The 13,547-nt window shown below is 44.0% G+C and overlaps 1 protein-coding gene across 18 annotated transcripts in view; it reads right to left on the reverse strand.

Moving 5' to 3' along the window:
- The window catches only part of DENND1A (DENN domain containing 1A), a 509,667-nt gene extending 496,302 nt beyond the window's left edge, over positions 1 to 13,365 (reverse strand). For 3 of the 18 annotated variants that reach the window (XM_077850606.1, XM_077850607.1, XM_077850599.1), the window contains exon 1: positions 11,851 to 12,441. In XM_077850606.1, coding sequence (XP_077706732.1) covers positions 11,851 to 11,875 — 25 coding nt within the window. In that variant the 5' untranslated portion in view covers positions 11,876 to 12,441. Of the gene's footprint in view, positions 1 to 11,738; positions 12,442 to 13,128 lie in introns of those variants that run through there. The other 15 variants (XM_077850612.1, XM_077850613.1, XM_077850598.1 and 12 more) reach the window with 11 other exon arrangements.
- Between the last annotated feature and the right edge of the window lie 182 nt (positions 13,366 to 13,547).

Raw genomic sequence — 13,547 nt, forward strand, 5'->3', positions numbered from 1 at the left:
TAAAGAATGACAAACACATTCCATTGGTAAAGCTATAAAGCAACAGGCACCCTGATTTGTGGGAATATGAACTGGCCCAATCCCTGTGGAGGAGAATCGGACACTATTTAAGAAAATTACACATAAATTTACTCTCCGACTCAGCAATCCCACTTCTCAAAATCTAACCCAATGGTATAATGTAAAAATACAGAAAGGCACATAAATTATTCATTACAGCACCATTTATAATAACACTAGAAACAATCTAAGTAGCCATCAGTATAAGATTGAATAATCCATAATCCATCCATCCATTGGATTACTATGCTGTCCCTGTAGAGAAATGAGGATGATCCTTAGTCACTGCTAGAAGGGACCTCTTTACAAGGTATAAAACGAGAAAAGGGAAGGAGAGAAAAGTGCATTCAGAATGGTACCATTTACCTGAGGGGCTTGTGGGAGAAAACGTGAATATACATATGTATTTACCTTTTTATTTTCCTCATGACAAATGCATTTTAAAAAATTACCTATGAAAGAGGGTAGGAACAGAGTGATGAGGGAGAGATGGAAAGTGAATTTCTCAGAACATACCGAATACTATATACCTCTTTTGTAGACTATAAATTTGGCTTTGAAACCATATAATTATTTTATGTGATTACAAAACAAAATTATTTTTGAAATGCAATCCCCAAAGATTAAAAGGAAAAAAAAAAAAAACTATGTATTGAGTTGGTGACACAACCACAGGAAAAAAACAAACTACTAATGGTTTGGGTTTTTTTTTTTTTTTTTTTTTTCATTTATTGATGAGAGACACAGAGAGAGAGAGGCAGAGACATAGGCAAAGGGAGAAGCAGGCGCCATGCAAGGAGCCCAACGTGGGACTCGATCCCGGGTCTCCAGAATCACGCCCTGGGCTGAAGGCGGCGCTAAACCGCTGAGCCATCCGGGCTGCCCTAAGTTACTGTTTTAAAAGCTTCAATATGGGCAGTCCAGGTGGCTTGGCGGTTTAGCACCGCCTTCAGCCCAGGGCGTGATCCTGGGGACCCAGGATCAAGTCCCACATGGGGTTCCCTGCATGGAGCCTGCTTCTCCCTCTGCCTGTGTCTCTGCCTCTCTCTCTACCCTGTGTTTCTCATGAATAAACAAATAAAATCTTTTAATTAATTAATTAAACAGTAACTTAACTATACTTTCCTACTGGGATAGAATCTAAAGACAAAAAAGAATTGTCAAATTTAAAAAAGCAACACAAAACCAATAAACCTATTATTGGTATTGCTGCTGAGTTACATGGGTATTGCGGGATAATGCAAAAGTACTTATATTGGCGTCGCTGGAAATCACTTTTGATATGAGCGATAGGAAATTCAGATACAAGAGTGATGAGGTTAAATAAAAGTGCTATAGTCTTAAATTGGAAATATCAATATGAACAGTTTACCTTTAACATACACACATTTACTTCCTAGTGCTGACCCCTGGAAAAGCCTAAAATAATAGCAGACTTAGTAGCAAAAAAATAAAATAAAGAGTCCCAAAACCCAAACCATAATCTCTAATATCATATCCCACAAAAAGGAAGCAAGACTCCTTACAGAAACAGAGGAATAAAAAGAAAAGAAAAAAAAAAGAAAAGAAAAGAAGGGAAAAGAAAGAAAGAAAGAAAGAAAGAAAGAAAGAAAGAAAGAAAGAAAGAAAGAAAGAGAAAGGAAAGGGAAAGGGAAAGGGAAAGGGAAAGGGAAAGAAGAAAAGAAAAGAAACAGGAATACAAGTCTGGAGCAGTAAAAATAGAAGATAAGCCCAGAACATCTTGTCCTACCAAAAGGTAAGGGAGCTATTAAAAACTACTGGGATCCTGTCAAAAGGATTCGAGACACTAACTTGAAGAAGCTGTCACTAGATAAAGATGGGACAAATTAAACATCAATGAAGAGAACTATAGTAGATTCATACACAGAAACAGGTTTAAATCTGTTTTTAAAGTGATAGGAGCAGTTTTTTGTTTTTGTTTTTGTTTTTTTTTCGAGCGATGCAAGCCTTTATTGTTGCAGTAACACTGACACAGATGCCCCACGCTGCGTCAGGGCTCCACTCACCCCACGGTCCTCATCACTGTAGAACTTTGGAAGCTGGAGGGAGGCAAGTGGGACTTTTGAGTGTTTGGGTCACCTGGAACCAAGGATTCAACAGGGTCAGGATGCCTGAATCCTCTGTCCTGAAGGGGGCTGGGAACACTTGGGGCCAGGGTTCAAGATTTGGCAATGCCCTGACCTGGTTTCAAAGCTGGGGTAGGGTCAAGAGCCTTAGTCCCAGATCCCAGCTTTAGGGATGAGCATGGTAGATGGGCAGGTCCCAGACTGGGGGTTGGAGTATCTCTGGGTGCAGAGTTTGAGGCTGGCCACGGATGCTCTGGTCTCTAAGCCCCAAGTTCAGGGCTGGGGAACAGTGGTCCCCTAGGTAAGGGGGGCTGGGTAGGAGAGATATCCCAATTTCAGACGTGGGTGGGGGAGCCGTCTCACATATCCTCTGCTCTTTGAACTGGACGGGTCCCTCAATTTTAAGGGCTGGGAAAGGGCTCTGGGTCCAGTACTGGCCAGGGTGGGGTGGCATTCTCCAGGTCTTGGGTACAGAGCCCAGACTCCTAGGATCCTTGGTGAGGCAGCCCGGGTGGCTCAGCGGTTTAGCGCCGCCTTCAGCCCAGGACGTGATCCCGGATTCCGGGAGAGAGTTCCACACCGGGTTCCCTGCGTGGAGCCTGCTTCTCCCTCTGCCTGGGTCTCTGCCTCTATCGGGGTGTGTGTGTGTGTGTGTGTGTGTGTGTGTGTGTGTGTGTGTGTCTCATGAATAAATAAATCTTTTAAAAATATAAAAATAAAAAAATAAAGTGACACTTGGGGGGGGGGAGTCACTTTTTGAAAACACTAGAAACTGGGGATCCCTGGGTGGCTCAGCGGTTTGGCGCCTGCCTTTGGCCCAGGGCGCGATCCTGGAGACCCGGGATCAAGTCCCAACATCGGGCTCCCGGCATGGAGCCTGCTTCTCCCTCTGCCTGTGTCTCTGCCTCTCTCTCTCTCTCTCTCTCTCTCTCTCCATGTCTATCATAAATAAATAAATAAATAAATAAATAAATAAATAAATAAATAAATAAATAAATAAATAAATAGAGAGAGAGAAAGAAAGAAAGAAAGAAAGAAAGAAAGAAAGAAAGAAAGAAAGAACTAGAAACTATTTGAAACTATTTGAAAAATGAAGAGAATTAAATATTTAACCTACCTTTCCTAGATGAACTGTACCTCAAGGTAACCAAATAGTAGATATGGGGAAGTTTATCTATATAGAAGTATTATAGCTAATATGAAGAATTGATAGGTGCAAAATATCACCATTTTACAGTCCCTAATAAATTAATGGACCAAAAAGATAATCAGACATAATGTGCCTTCTGATGAACGTACCTATCATCACATTTTAAGCATTCTTGCTAAGAAAATGAACTTGAGCCTGATCAAATAACTAAATCTAATTACCAATTTGTAGGAAATAAAGGGGACAGGACATATAAAACAGGATGCAATGTAAAGTACATGGGACAAATGATACACTTCTTCAATAAACTGGAAGGAGGAAAAAGACAAGATTTCCTTCTCCTAAAAAAGGAAATTTTTAGGTGTGATGTCATTGTTACTTTTTTTTTGTTTGTTTGTTTTGGTTTTTGTTTTTTTTTTTTTTTTTAAAGAAGGTCTCTCTTTTAGAGACACATATGGAAATATTTAAGAATGAGAGAGGACAGGAACACCTGAGTGATGCAGTTGCTTCAGCGTCTGACTCCTGAATATGGCTCAGGTCATGATCTCAGGGTAGTGAGATCTAGTCCCACATAGGGTTCTGTGCTGGGAGTGGAGTCTGCTTAAGATTCTCCCTCCGGGCAGCCCCGATGGCTCAGCGGTTTAGCACTGCTTCAGCCCAGGGTGTGATCCTGGGGGCCCGGGATCGAGTCTCACATCAGGCTCCCTACATGCAGCCTGCTTCTCCCTCTGCCTGTGTCTCTACCTCTCTCTGTGTGTGTCTCATGAATAAATAAATAAAATCTTTAAAAAAAAAAAAAAAAAAGATTCTCCCTCTCTCAAAAAAAAAAAAAAAAATGTGATAAGACAGTTGGTATTCACTTCAAAATAATCCAGGATTGGAGGGCAGGAGGAGTTTTAGCCAGTTACCTATAAATAGAACTAAACAACCCATACATTAATTAAAATTAAGTGTTTTAACAGTGATGACCATTTGAGGGTTCATTGTACTATTCTACTTTTGTAGATGTGTAAAATTTCCCTAAAAAAAAACAAAAAAAAAAAGTTTTAAGAACAGTAATTTTAAGCACCCAAGAAAAAGAAATTAGAAGTTACATTAAAAGGACTAGAAATGGGGGCACATGGGTGGCTCAGGTGGTTGAGTGCCAGACTCTGGTTTCGGCTCAGTTCATGCCCTCAGGGTTGTGGATACAGCCCTGTGTTGGACTCTGTGCTCACTGCAGTCTGCTTCAGATTCTCTCTCTCTCTCTCTCTCTCTCTCTCAAATAAATACCTAAAATCTTAAAAAAAAAAAAAAAAAGACTACAAGTGAACAGTACTACCAACTAAGCAAAGATAAATATAAATGGTGTAAATCTTATGTAAAATTGAATAAAATTCTCAACTATTACTTGAGAGGAGAAGCATAAAATGTTAAATACTACTGTTCTAATTATTTGTATACTCCTCCTATCTAAGTGGACTTTTTCTTTTCTCCTAGCCAGCAAGAGGAATAGTGTTTTGCATACACAAGGATCACAGTCCTTCAAATATATAACACATCACCCTAACATACTCACAGAGAGGAAGCAAATACTTTCTCTATGGCTAAAAATAAATAAATAAACAAATTAATTAATTAAAATAAAATAAAATAAAATAAAATAAAATAAAATAAAATAAAATAAAATAAAATAAAATAAAATAAAATAAAATTTAAACCTATAAAAAGGAACACTGGTTTGACATTAACTCCAGGGGTTCAGACAAGTGTGCCCATCCTCTTTCAAGCGATATTAGTGTAAGCGGCCATTTACTCAACAATCCTTTCTCTGCTGAAGGTAAGATACAAGATTGCTTCTAATCCTCATAACAACCCTACAGGTGATTTTATTCGCTTCCTTTCACAAAAAAAAAAAAAAAAAAAAAAATTTAAATATACTGAGGCACAGAAACTTGGGACTTAGATGGGCACACATGTGTCTCCAAGGCTCACATCCCCCAGCTCCTCTCATACCCTTGAACACAAGAACTGTCCACGTGGGAGTCAAAGAGCATCTTCCTCTACATTGGTTTCCTTCTTCCTATTTATTCATACAGGCTAAGCAAGATCAATGAAACATCCTTGAAACCTTTCCTGTGGTCAAGTGAGTTCAAAAGTTTATTTTTTCTAAGCCTAACATGGACGGATTTCCCTTCAGCAACTTGGCTCAGCCCACTGCAAGTCTTACGCATCGAATGAAGTACACACACTATGGAGCCCTAAAAGAGTTCCTCCCTTCACACTGCAGACTACAATGCCTTCTCTCAATTATAACTTTCCACTTCTCCTCAGAAAAGTAAACACATTACATAACTGGCCCTCACCTTCCACTCATTTATAATGTAACTTTGCTAACCTTGGCAAGTTATCTTTGATTCTTCTCTTGCCCCTTACATGTAATTTGTCACCAAGTCCTGTCAATTCTACCTAAGATCTTCTCAAATCTGTCCTTTTTCTTTCACCAACCAGAACCTCACTTCAGGCCTTGATCTTATACAGCACAAACTATAACAGTTCCATAAACCAGTGGTGTCCAATTTTTTTTCCATGTACTCCTTCCTATCAAAAAATGTGAGCGTTCACCTGATACACATATCTATAAGTTATAGGAATGTCCAACTATACTTATATATACATTTGAAAACACAAAAACAGAAATTTTGAAGGTTGTTATAAAAACAAATGTAAGGGCAGTCCCGGTAGCCCAGCGGTTTAGCGCCGCTTCAGCCCAGGGTGTGATCCTAGAGACCTGGGATCAAGTCCCATGTCAGGCTCCCTGCGTGGAGCCTGCTTCTCCCTCTGCCAGTGTCTCTGCCTCTCTCTCTCTGTGTCGGTCATGAATAAATAAATAAAGTAAAATCTTTAAAAAAAAATTAAGTTCTAACATTTTTTTCACATCCCAATGGATCATCTTGTACAGGCCAGAGATATCACAGCTCTACAATGCTGCTGCCAGGGCAATCTTCCTCAAAACCCAAATCTGATTGTATTATATTCCCAGCTCAGTCTCTCACTGGAATTATGTCCCAGTAGCATAAGCTTACTTTTCAACCTCATCTCCTCTAGCTTTTATTCACACGTCCTGTTCTTCTGCTATACCTGTCTTTCACACAGCTCCCTCTGCCTACAGTCTTTTATCTTTGACAACCACTGATTTACACATTAAGAGGTTCTCCAAGAAAAAAATATATTCTGAATACTGTAACCAATTTACAGATATAACTTATCTCTTTTCTATAGGAAGTCAAATACTGTGAACATACCTTTTGTTACTTCTTTTATTTGGCTCCTTTTCAAGTCCTAAATACTTGGAAAGAATGGGTATGGATTCCAATAAAAGTCCAAGAGACCAACTTTGTTTTTGTTTTCTTTGGTTTATTTTTCTTTCTTGTTTATCTTTCCATTTCCCAACAAAATCCTTTTAAGCAAAAAGGATATTGTAAATCCAGAGATTAGTTCCCTCTAGGGCCAGGAAAAAGGCTGAACCTTTGCAAGCCACAATGAGAATCCCAGCTAGGAGCTTATACACAGATGTAACAGCCTGAGACATTTTTCTACAGCAACACTCCAGGTTGTACCTTCCCTGTTTCAACCTTCCTAGCTACTGTCCAAAGCCCTCCAAGTTGATTGAAATGATTATGATTAGAATAATAGAGTTGCACAAATACATTATCCAAGAAAGTCATGAAAATTCAAGTGATTTTGTGCACTAATAATGGGGAGCTCAGTCTCCAGCAAGACTCTCATTCTACCACCCCAAGTCTTTGTACTATCTTCCAGGGGGACAGGCAAGGGAGCACTGTGTTGGGGGGGGGGGGGGAGAAGAGGCAATAGCGGGAAGAGCCCTGGAGGGAGGACTCTGGTCTCATTCCACAGTAGAGACACATGTCAGCTGTGCTACACAACAGGCTTCACCAAAGAACTAAGTCTGTGGTGCATTTTGGTAATAGGATCCTATGATGAGCAGTCCAAAAACAAGACTGAAGCAGAGCTATCCTAAGGTGCCAAAGCTGCTTCTCTGTACCAGAAAACAATGAGAAGGGGCTATCTCACTCCCAAGTCCTAAAACTTCCACTGTTCTCCCTCTAGGAATGTCCCCTCCCTTAACTAAGTCTCACCTTTCTTTCAGTTCAAGTTTCAGCCTCTTCTGAGAACCTATCTCTGTCTACTCTGATCTTTTGTTTTCTACACGAATTCACTTGGGCCAAATCAAAACCACAATGAGATACCATTTTACAGAAAGTGGTGCAATTGCTTTGGAAAACAGTTTAACGGTTTCTTAAACAGAGTTACCATATGATCCAGCAATTCCACTCCTAGGTATATACCCAAGAGAAATGAAAACATATGTCCACACAAAATGTTCACAGCAATATTATTCATAACAGCGAAAAAGTGGAAACAACCCAAAAACCTAACAACTGATGAATAGATGAATAAAGTGTGGTTTTTCTATACAATGAAATATTATTCAGCAATTAAAAAGTAATGAAATATTTATATGCTATAACATGAATAAACTTTGAGACTATAATGTTAAGGGAAAGACAAAGGATTATACATTGTATGATTCATTTATATGAAATGCCCAAAATAAGTCTATGACAACTGTAAGTAGATTAGTGACTGCTGAGAGCGGAGAGTGTTTGGGAGGAGTGGAAGTGAATGCTAATGGGCACAAAGTTACTTTCTGGGGCCATGAAATGTTTTTAAATTGGATAGTAATGATTGATCACATTTTTGTGAGTATGCTTAAAACCATTTAACTCTATATTTAAAAAAAATAAATGTTATAGTGTGTTAATTACATCTTAAGTTGTTTTCTGACTGCCATGGCCTACAAGGCCCTAGTCAGGCCCCAGTGTATATCTCTGGACTTACCTCAAGGCTCTGTCCCATCAGTCATTACCCAAACCCCTGGCCTTCTATCAATTCCTGAAATGCGTTTAGGGTTTTCTTGCCTTGAGGCCTTTGTGTATGCTCAACTCTGCCTGAAATGAAAAGTTTTGCCCAGTCCTCTTATAGGACTAATGATTTCTCATGCTTGAAGTCTCAGCTCAAATGTCAGTTCTACAGTAAACTTTTCCTCAGTGCTCTAACACCGGACAGCTACCCCTGCATTCTCCCTCAGCATCTCATTTCCTTTCTAGCACATCCACATAGCTTTAAGGAAACTGATGTTTTTTTTAACCTGTTAGGTCCACCAAACCCTAAGCTCCATGAGAGTAGGCATGAATATGTATTATTCCGCATCAAAATTCTCAATGTCTAACACAATTCCTGGCATGGGCCTAAAAATGTTATTTAACATTTTTTTTCCCCTAATATGCCACATCTTCACACTTATGCTGTTCCCTCTAATGAGACTACTGCCACCATCATCACCATTCCTCTCTGGTACCACTCTTGCCCTTTTCACACCCTTACTCATCTCTCCTGTCTCAGCTAAAACACCTTCTTGATGAAGCCTGCCTTCCTTCCTTGAACCGTCCTTGGAAAACGGTCTCTCCACTTCTTTACCTATTCAGGACTAGCTGCATCTCCACCGTAGCATTGATCAGACTGTATCAAACTGGGGGTGGTTTTTTTTTGGTAGGGAAGGGGGCCTGGAGAGAGTTGGTTTCACATTTCTGTCTACGTTGGAAAACCTTAAAGTGAAGAAAAACCTTCTCATTTTTATGTCCTTAGCACTTAGCCCACTACCAAGCACGTGAACTAGTACAACTAATCATGACAATACCAATAAAAACTAACATTTTCTGAGTGCTCAATATGTGCTTCACACTCTTAGAGAGTGGATAAACAGATATGCTTTTTGGTCACCAACCTCAAAGAGGTCACAGTCTGACAGGGACAGAAGACAGGTATGCTGGCTAATGTAGAATACATACCACCACCAGGCCAAATGAGCTGCCCCGTCGTGTCCCTATGCCTTCAAATCTTAAAGAGTATGCCTTTCTCTGCATCCATAAATGTCAGGTTTCCTCAAACTCACTTAGAATACTTCCTTCGATTACTTACAATCCACTTCCTGCCCTTGGTGCCTGGAAACAATTTCTAGGATGTCACCACAAGCAATATTAAACTGCCACACAGTTTCCTTCTGTATGTCTGCATTATCAGTTAAACTGCTTCATATTAACCACATTCTAGTCCACTGGGATCACTCAAACACTAAATAAGATTTAAACATACCTGTTGAAGATTGCCAGTTAGCGCTGCTCCTTTTACCCCTCTAGATTAAGGTCTGCTAGGGTTTATAGTTCAGGAGCTTTCCAGGGTGCTACCTGCACAACAGTGACCTTCTCTTTCCCTGCCCAAGTAGACAGACGCTTGGTTTGAAGCTAGACCATGTTATTTAAATGAACAGGAACTAAACACTTTTTAGAAAAAAGTAATTTTCTACATAGACTAGGACAATTAACTTAAAAACATAAAAGAACTCTTGGTCCTCAAGAGTTCAGATAACAAGTTGTTCTTTTAATGCTATGTACACTCAACTCAGAACCTTAGTCAGGACCTTAATTCAGATCCTACCATACTTCTTAAACCATTCCATAAACTCTTTCTGAACAACTCTGTGTATCGGGTACCAGGTCTGACACAGGGAACTCAAGGACGAATAAGCCAGTCCTGCTCTCAAGAGGTTTATGTCCGTCTTAACATGGAAGACAGTCAAGGAATTGCATTTAGTTACTCAGACAGTGATAAACACAAGGGGCGACAGAAACATGGGAGGGGCACATGTCCTAGGCTGAAGAGAGGATGCACAGATGAGGGGTACCTGGCCTAGGCTGAAGAGAAGATGCACAAACGAGGGGCACCTGGCCTAGGCTAGGGGGTGCTTGTACAGATGAGGGCCGCTGACCTAGGCTGCAGAGGCAGCTGGGGGTGCAGAACCGGCATCAGGGCAGGCTTCCTGGGGGTAGCATCTAATCATAGCAAATAAAGTCCCATTCTCTCATATGAAAAATGTGGTTAGTAGTACCTACATCATTGGACAGTTGTGGGGATTTGATGAAATGGTTCACATAATGCAGTACCATCATGCCTGACACAGGGATTGTGCTCAACCAGTCTTAGCTTGAAGTCTGATCAAGCACTAAAAGGTGATCAACACCTGTGCCTAGCAACGCACCTGCTTTACTAATCATACGACAGACACCAGCTGCACAATTACACACAGTATTGTTTTAATCAACTTTTATTTTTTAATAATGAGAGAATGTTAAGCCCTGCTCTTCATATTAACAGTCCAATGCCATGATCAAAATTTTTTTCATTTCTTGAAACATACCATTCTCTGACATTTCTTGCATTAAAAAAAATATGGGTTTTCTTAGTTTTTTTGATAGAGAAGGTAAAAGAGAATTAACAATTACTGAATTTTTAATAAAAGCCCTGCAATCATATTGATATAGCATTTATTGGTCATTATGACTCTGCAGCATATAGTCTTCCCCATTATAGCCTCAGGGAAACTGAGAGTGAAAGTAGTTTGTGAGAAGTTCCACAGTCAATAGACAAAAGAGCTGGAATTTGCACCAGATCTGATTCCACATCATCAGCCTGACTAGGCCACATAGTATCAGAGATAAGAGGAAACACGGGCTGCCAGAGCGCTCTCCTGTTGAGGGGCCCCAGAGTGCTCTCTGTTCCACCCCCAGGCCAACACACACACACACAAGACTGTCCCTACACAACAGAGCCTGCGCACTTAGATTCCAACTCAGGCAGCTCGACACCTTGAGCCAATTCCGTTCTTTCCTGTCAGCGTAGAACAGTTAGTGACCAAAGCTCGGTTTCCTCCAGAGACGAGGGCAGCATCCATGTAGATGGTCCCTAGCCACCTGTCCAATCCCCATTCCTAGCTGCAGACGGAAGTTGCTTAGTCAAGAGTCACCAAAAATCACAATTATTTTTCATAACTTCTCTTCATACTCTTTCGGTCTCACCACAAGTAAAGCGATGTCCCAAGCCTAAGCTTTTACCCTAGAGCAGTCTAGTTTCAAGATCAAAAAGGCTATTCTTTACACTAATCTCACACCTTTGTAAGTTCCCTCGCCCAAGTGCTCAGATGTAACAGTAATGGGTTCCACAAAACACACCTGAAAAATCTATGCTAACCTGCAACTTTCAAGAACAAGACAGAGACCTGAGGTCAAGTTATCTCACCTTCCACTGGTTGGATTTTCAGGCTGGTCCTGACACTGACGGTCTCACATCAGGCAGGTGTCTAAACTTCTCTGTAACAAAGGGAAGCATCCTCACAAGCGTACTCTGTGACTACAAGGTGGCTTCTGGAAAGTGTCTCTAAGTGCTATTGAAACTCAAGTTACGACTCCTTCTCGGAAGTAGGAGTCAAACCTGGAGTACCTCCTTAACCCCAATGCTTTTACAAAGACGGCGCGTCTTTTTACCTCCCGAATCCCTTCTTCACTGTGGCTTGCAGCACGCTTCTAACTTCCTCCAGTTGCTCCCACAAAATCAAGACTGAACAGCGTGCTCGTCCAACTCTTCCGTTTTCCTTACCGTGAGCACACTTCTCTAGCTTCATTCAGCAGGTGTCTCAAGGCTGCTGCAGCACAGACATTTAGTGAACGGGAAGCCTAAGCCAAGCCATTCCAGGCCACATCCTACAAGGATGGGCAAGGGTCATGCTGCACGGACACCGACAGAACATGAGGGACGTCTGGATGATTATTAGAGTTCGTCCTCAAGGCCCTTTCAAACTTCCCCAGCGTTATTCTTCTCCAAGTGCTGAAACAGACACATTCCACAGACTTTCTTGTAAGCAGCAGGTTCAAAGTGTCCTAGGGAAGCCGTCTAGGGAAAGGCCTACGCTGTACAATTTGGTCTTTAAGTGCCCTTAAACAACTCTACTGCTCACAGAGAAAAGTGAACATTTGTTAGTGATTAGAGATAAGGCATCTCATGTTCGGGGGCTGAGGCTCAGGGAGGGAGAGGCCGCGAAAAGGACCTGGCTGGGGAGGGGAGATAGACTCCGAAGCAACACACCCAGACCGGAATGCGTCAAAGTTGCACTTTGCAGAGTCAACTCCTGGGTCCAGAGCGAAGGCAACAATGTTTCCGTGGCTTCCGACTTTGGCGTGTCAACAATCCCCCTCCCCCCCCTCCCCCCCCCCCAGAAAACCAATCGTCCACCAAGGACCCCCGGGTGAATGAATGAGGGAATGGGCCAGGCTGGATCACAAAGCCTTTCCAGCCACCACCACCAAGGCCAGGTGCTCAGTTACGACACGGAGGAGGCATCTTCCTTCGTAGCCTCTGGCCCTTGCTGAGTGCAGACTTTCACAGATAAGGGGGGGGGGGGGTGGAGAGGAGGGAAGGGAAAATGGCCTTCGTCCTCCAGCCACGCAGACCTTGGATCCGTGAGTGGCCCAGGACCGCAGGCCGCAAGCAGACCTCCCGGGAGCTGCCCGACTCCCAGGGGGCCCCGAACACACCCGTTTGGGGCGCTGCTTCCGGGGACGCCTCCACCCCCCCCACCCCCCCCCGCCCACAGTCCAGAGGCTCCGCTGCCGAGGGAATGCCCGCGGCTCCCACTCTCCGGGCAGGAGGGGCCACCGGCCACCCGAGCCCTGCCCCGGCGCGCACCCGCCCCCGCGCCTCCCCGGGTCGTCATGGCAACCGTCCCCCTCCCCGCGCGACGCCGGCACGCGGGGAGCCCCTCGGGCCCCGCAACAAGTCCCCCGCGCCGCCCGCGCCGCCCGCGGCCTGCAGCCCGCGCCCGGCCTCCCCGCCCCGCGCCCGGCCCGGCCCGGCCCGGCTCCGCCCGGCCGCACTCACTTGATCCTGGAGCCCATGGTCCCCGGGCCTCCTCATGGGCCCGCGGGCCCCGCTCGGCGCTGCGCTGCCCGCCCGCCCGCAGCCGACCGGCCTCCCTCCGGCGCTCTCCCCGCCCCTTCCTCCCTTCCCTCAGGCTGGGCCCGCCCGCTCGAAGCTCGCTCCCTCGCCGCCGCGGCCGCCTCCCGGGCTACTGCGCTCGCTCCAGCCCGGCGAACGCCATGGTCGCCGGCGCGCGTACCCGGCGCGCCCCGCCCCGCCCCGCCCACAGCCGCCGCCTCCCGCCCGCGCCGCCGTCGTCGCCGCCGCCGACGCCGACGCCGCGCGCGGGGGCTGCCGGGAAATGTAGTCCGCTCGGCGCTGCTCGGCGCGGCCCCGGAGGCCCCCGCGCTGCGCTCCCGTAACCCGAGCCTCAACCTACG

Source organism: Canis aureus, chromosome 16, assembly GCF_053574225.1.
Source record: "Canis aureus isolate CA01 chromosome 16, VMU_Caureus_v.1.0, whole genome shotgun sequence".
In the NCBI taxonomy this organism is placed as follows: domain Eukaryota; kingdom Metazoa; phylum Chordata; class Mammalia; order Carnivora; family Canidae; genus Canis; species Canis aureus.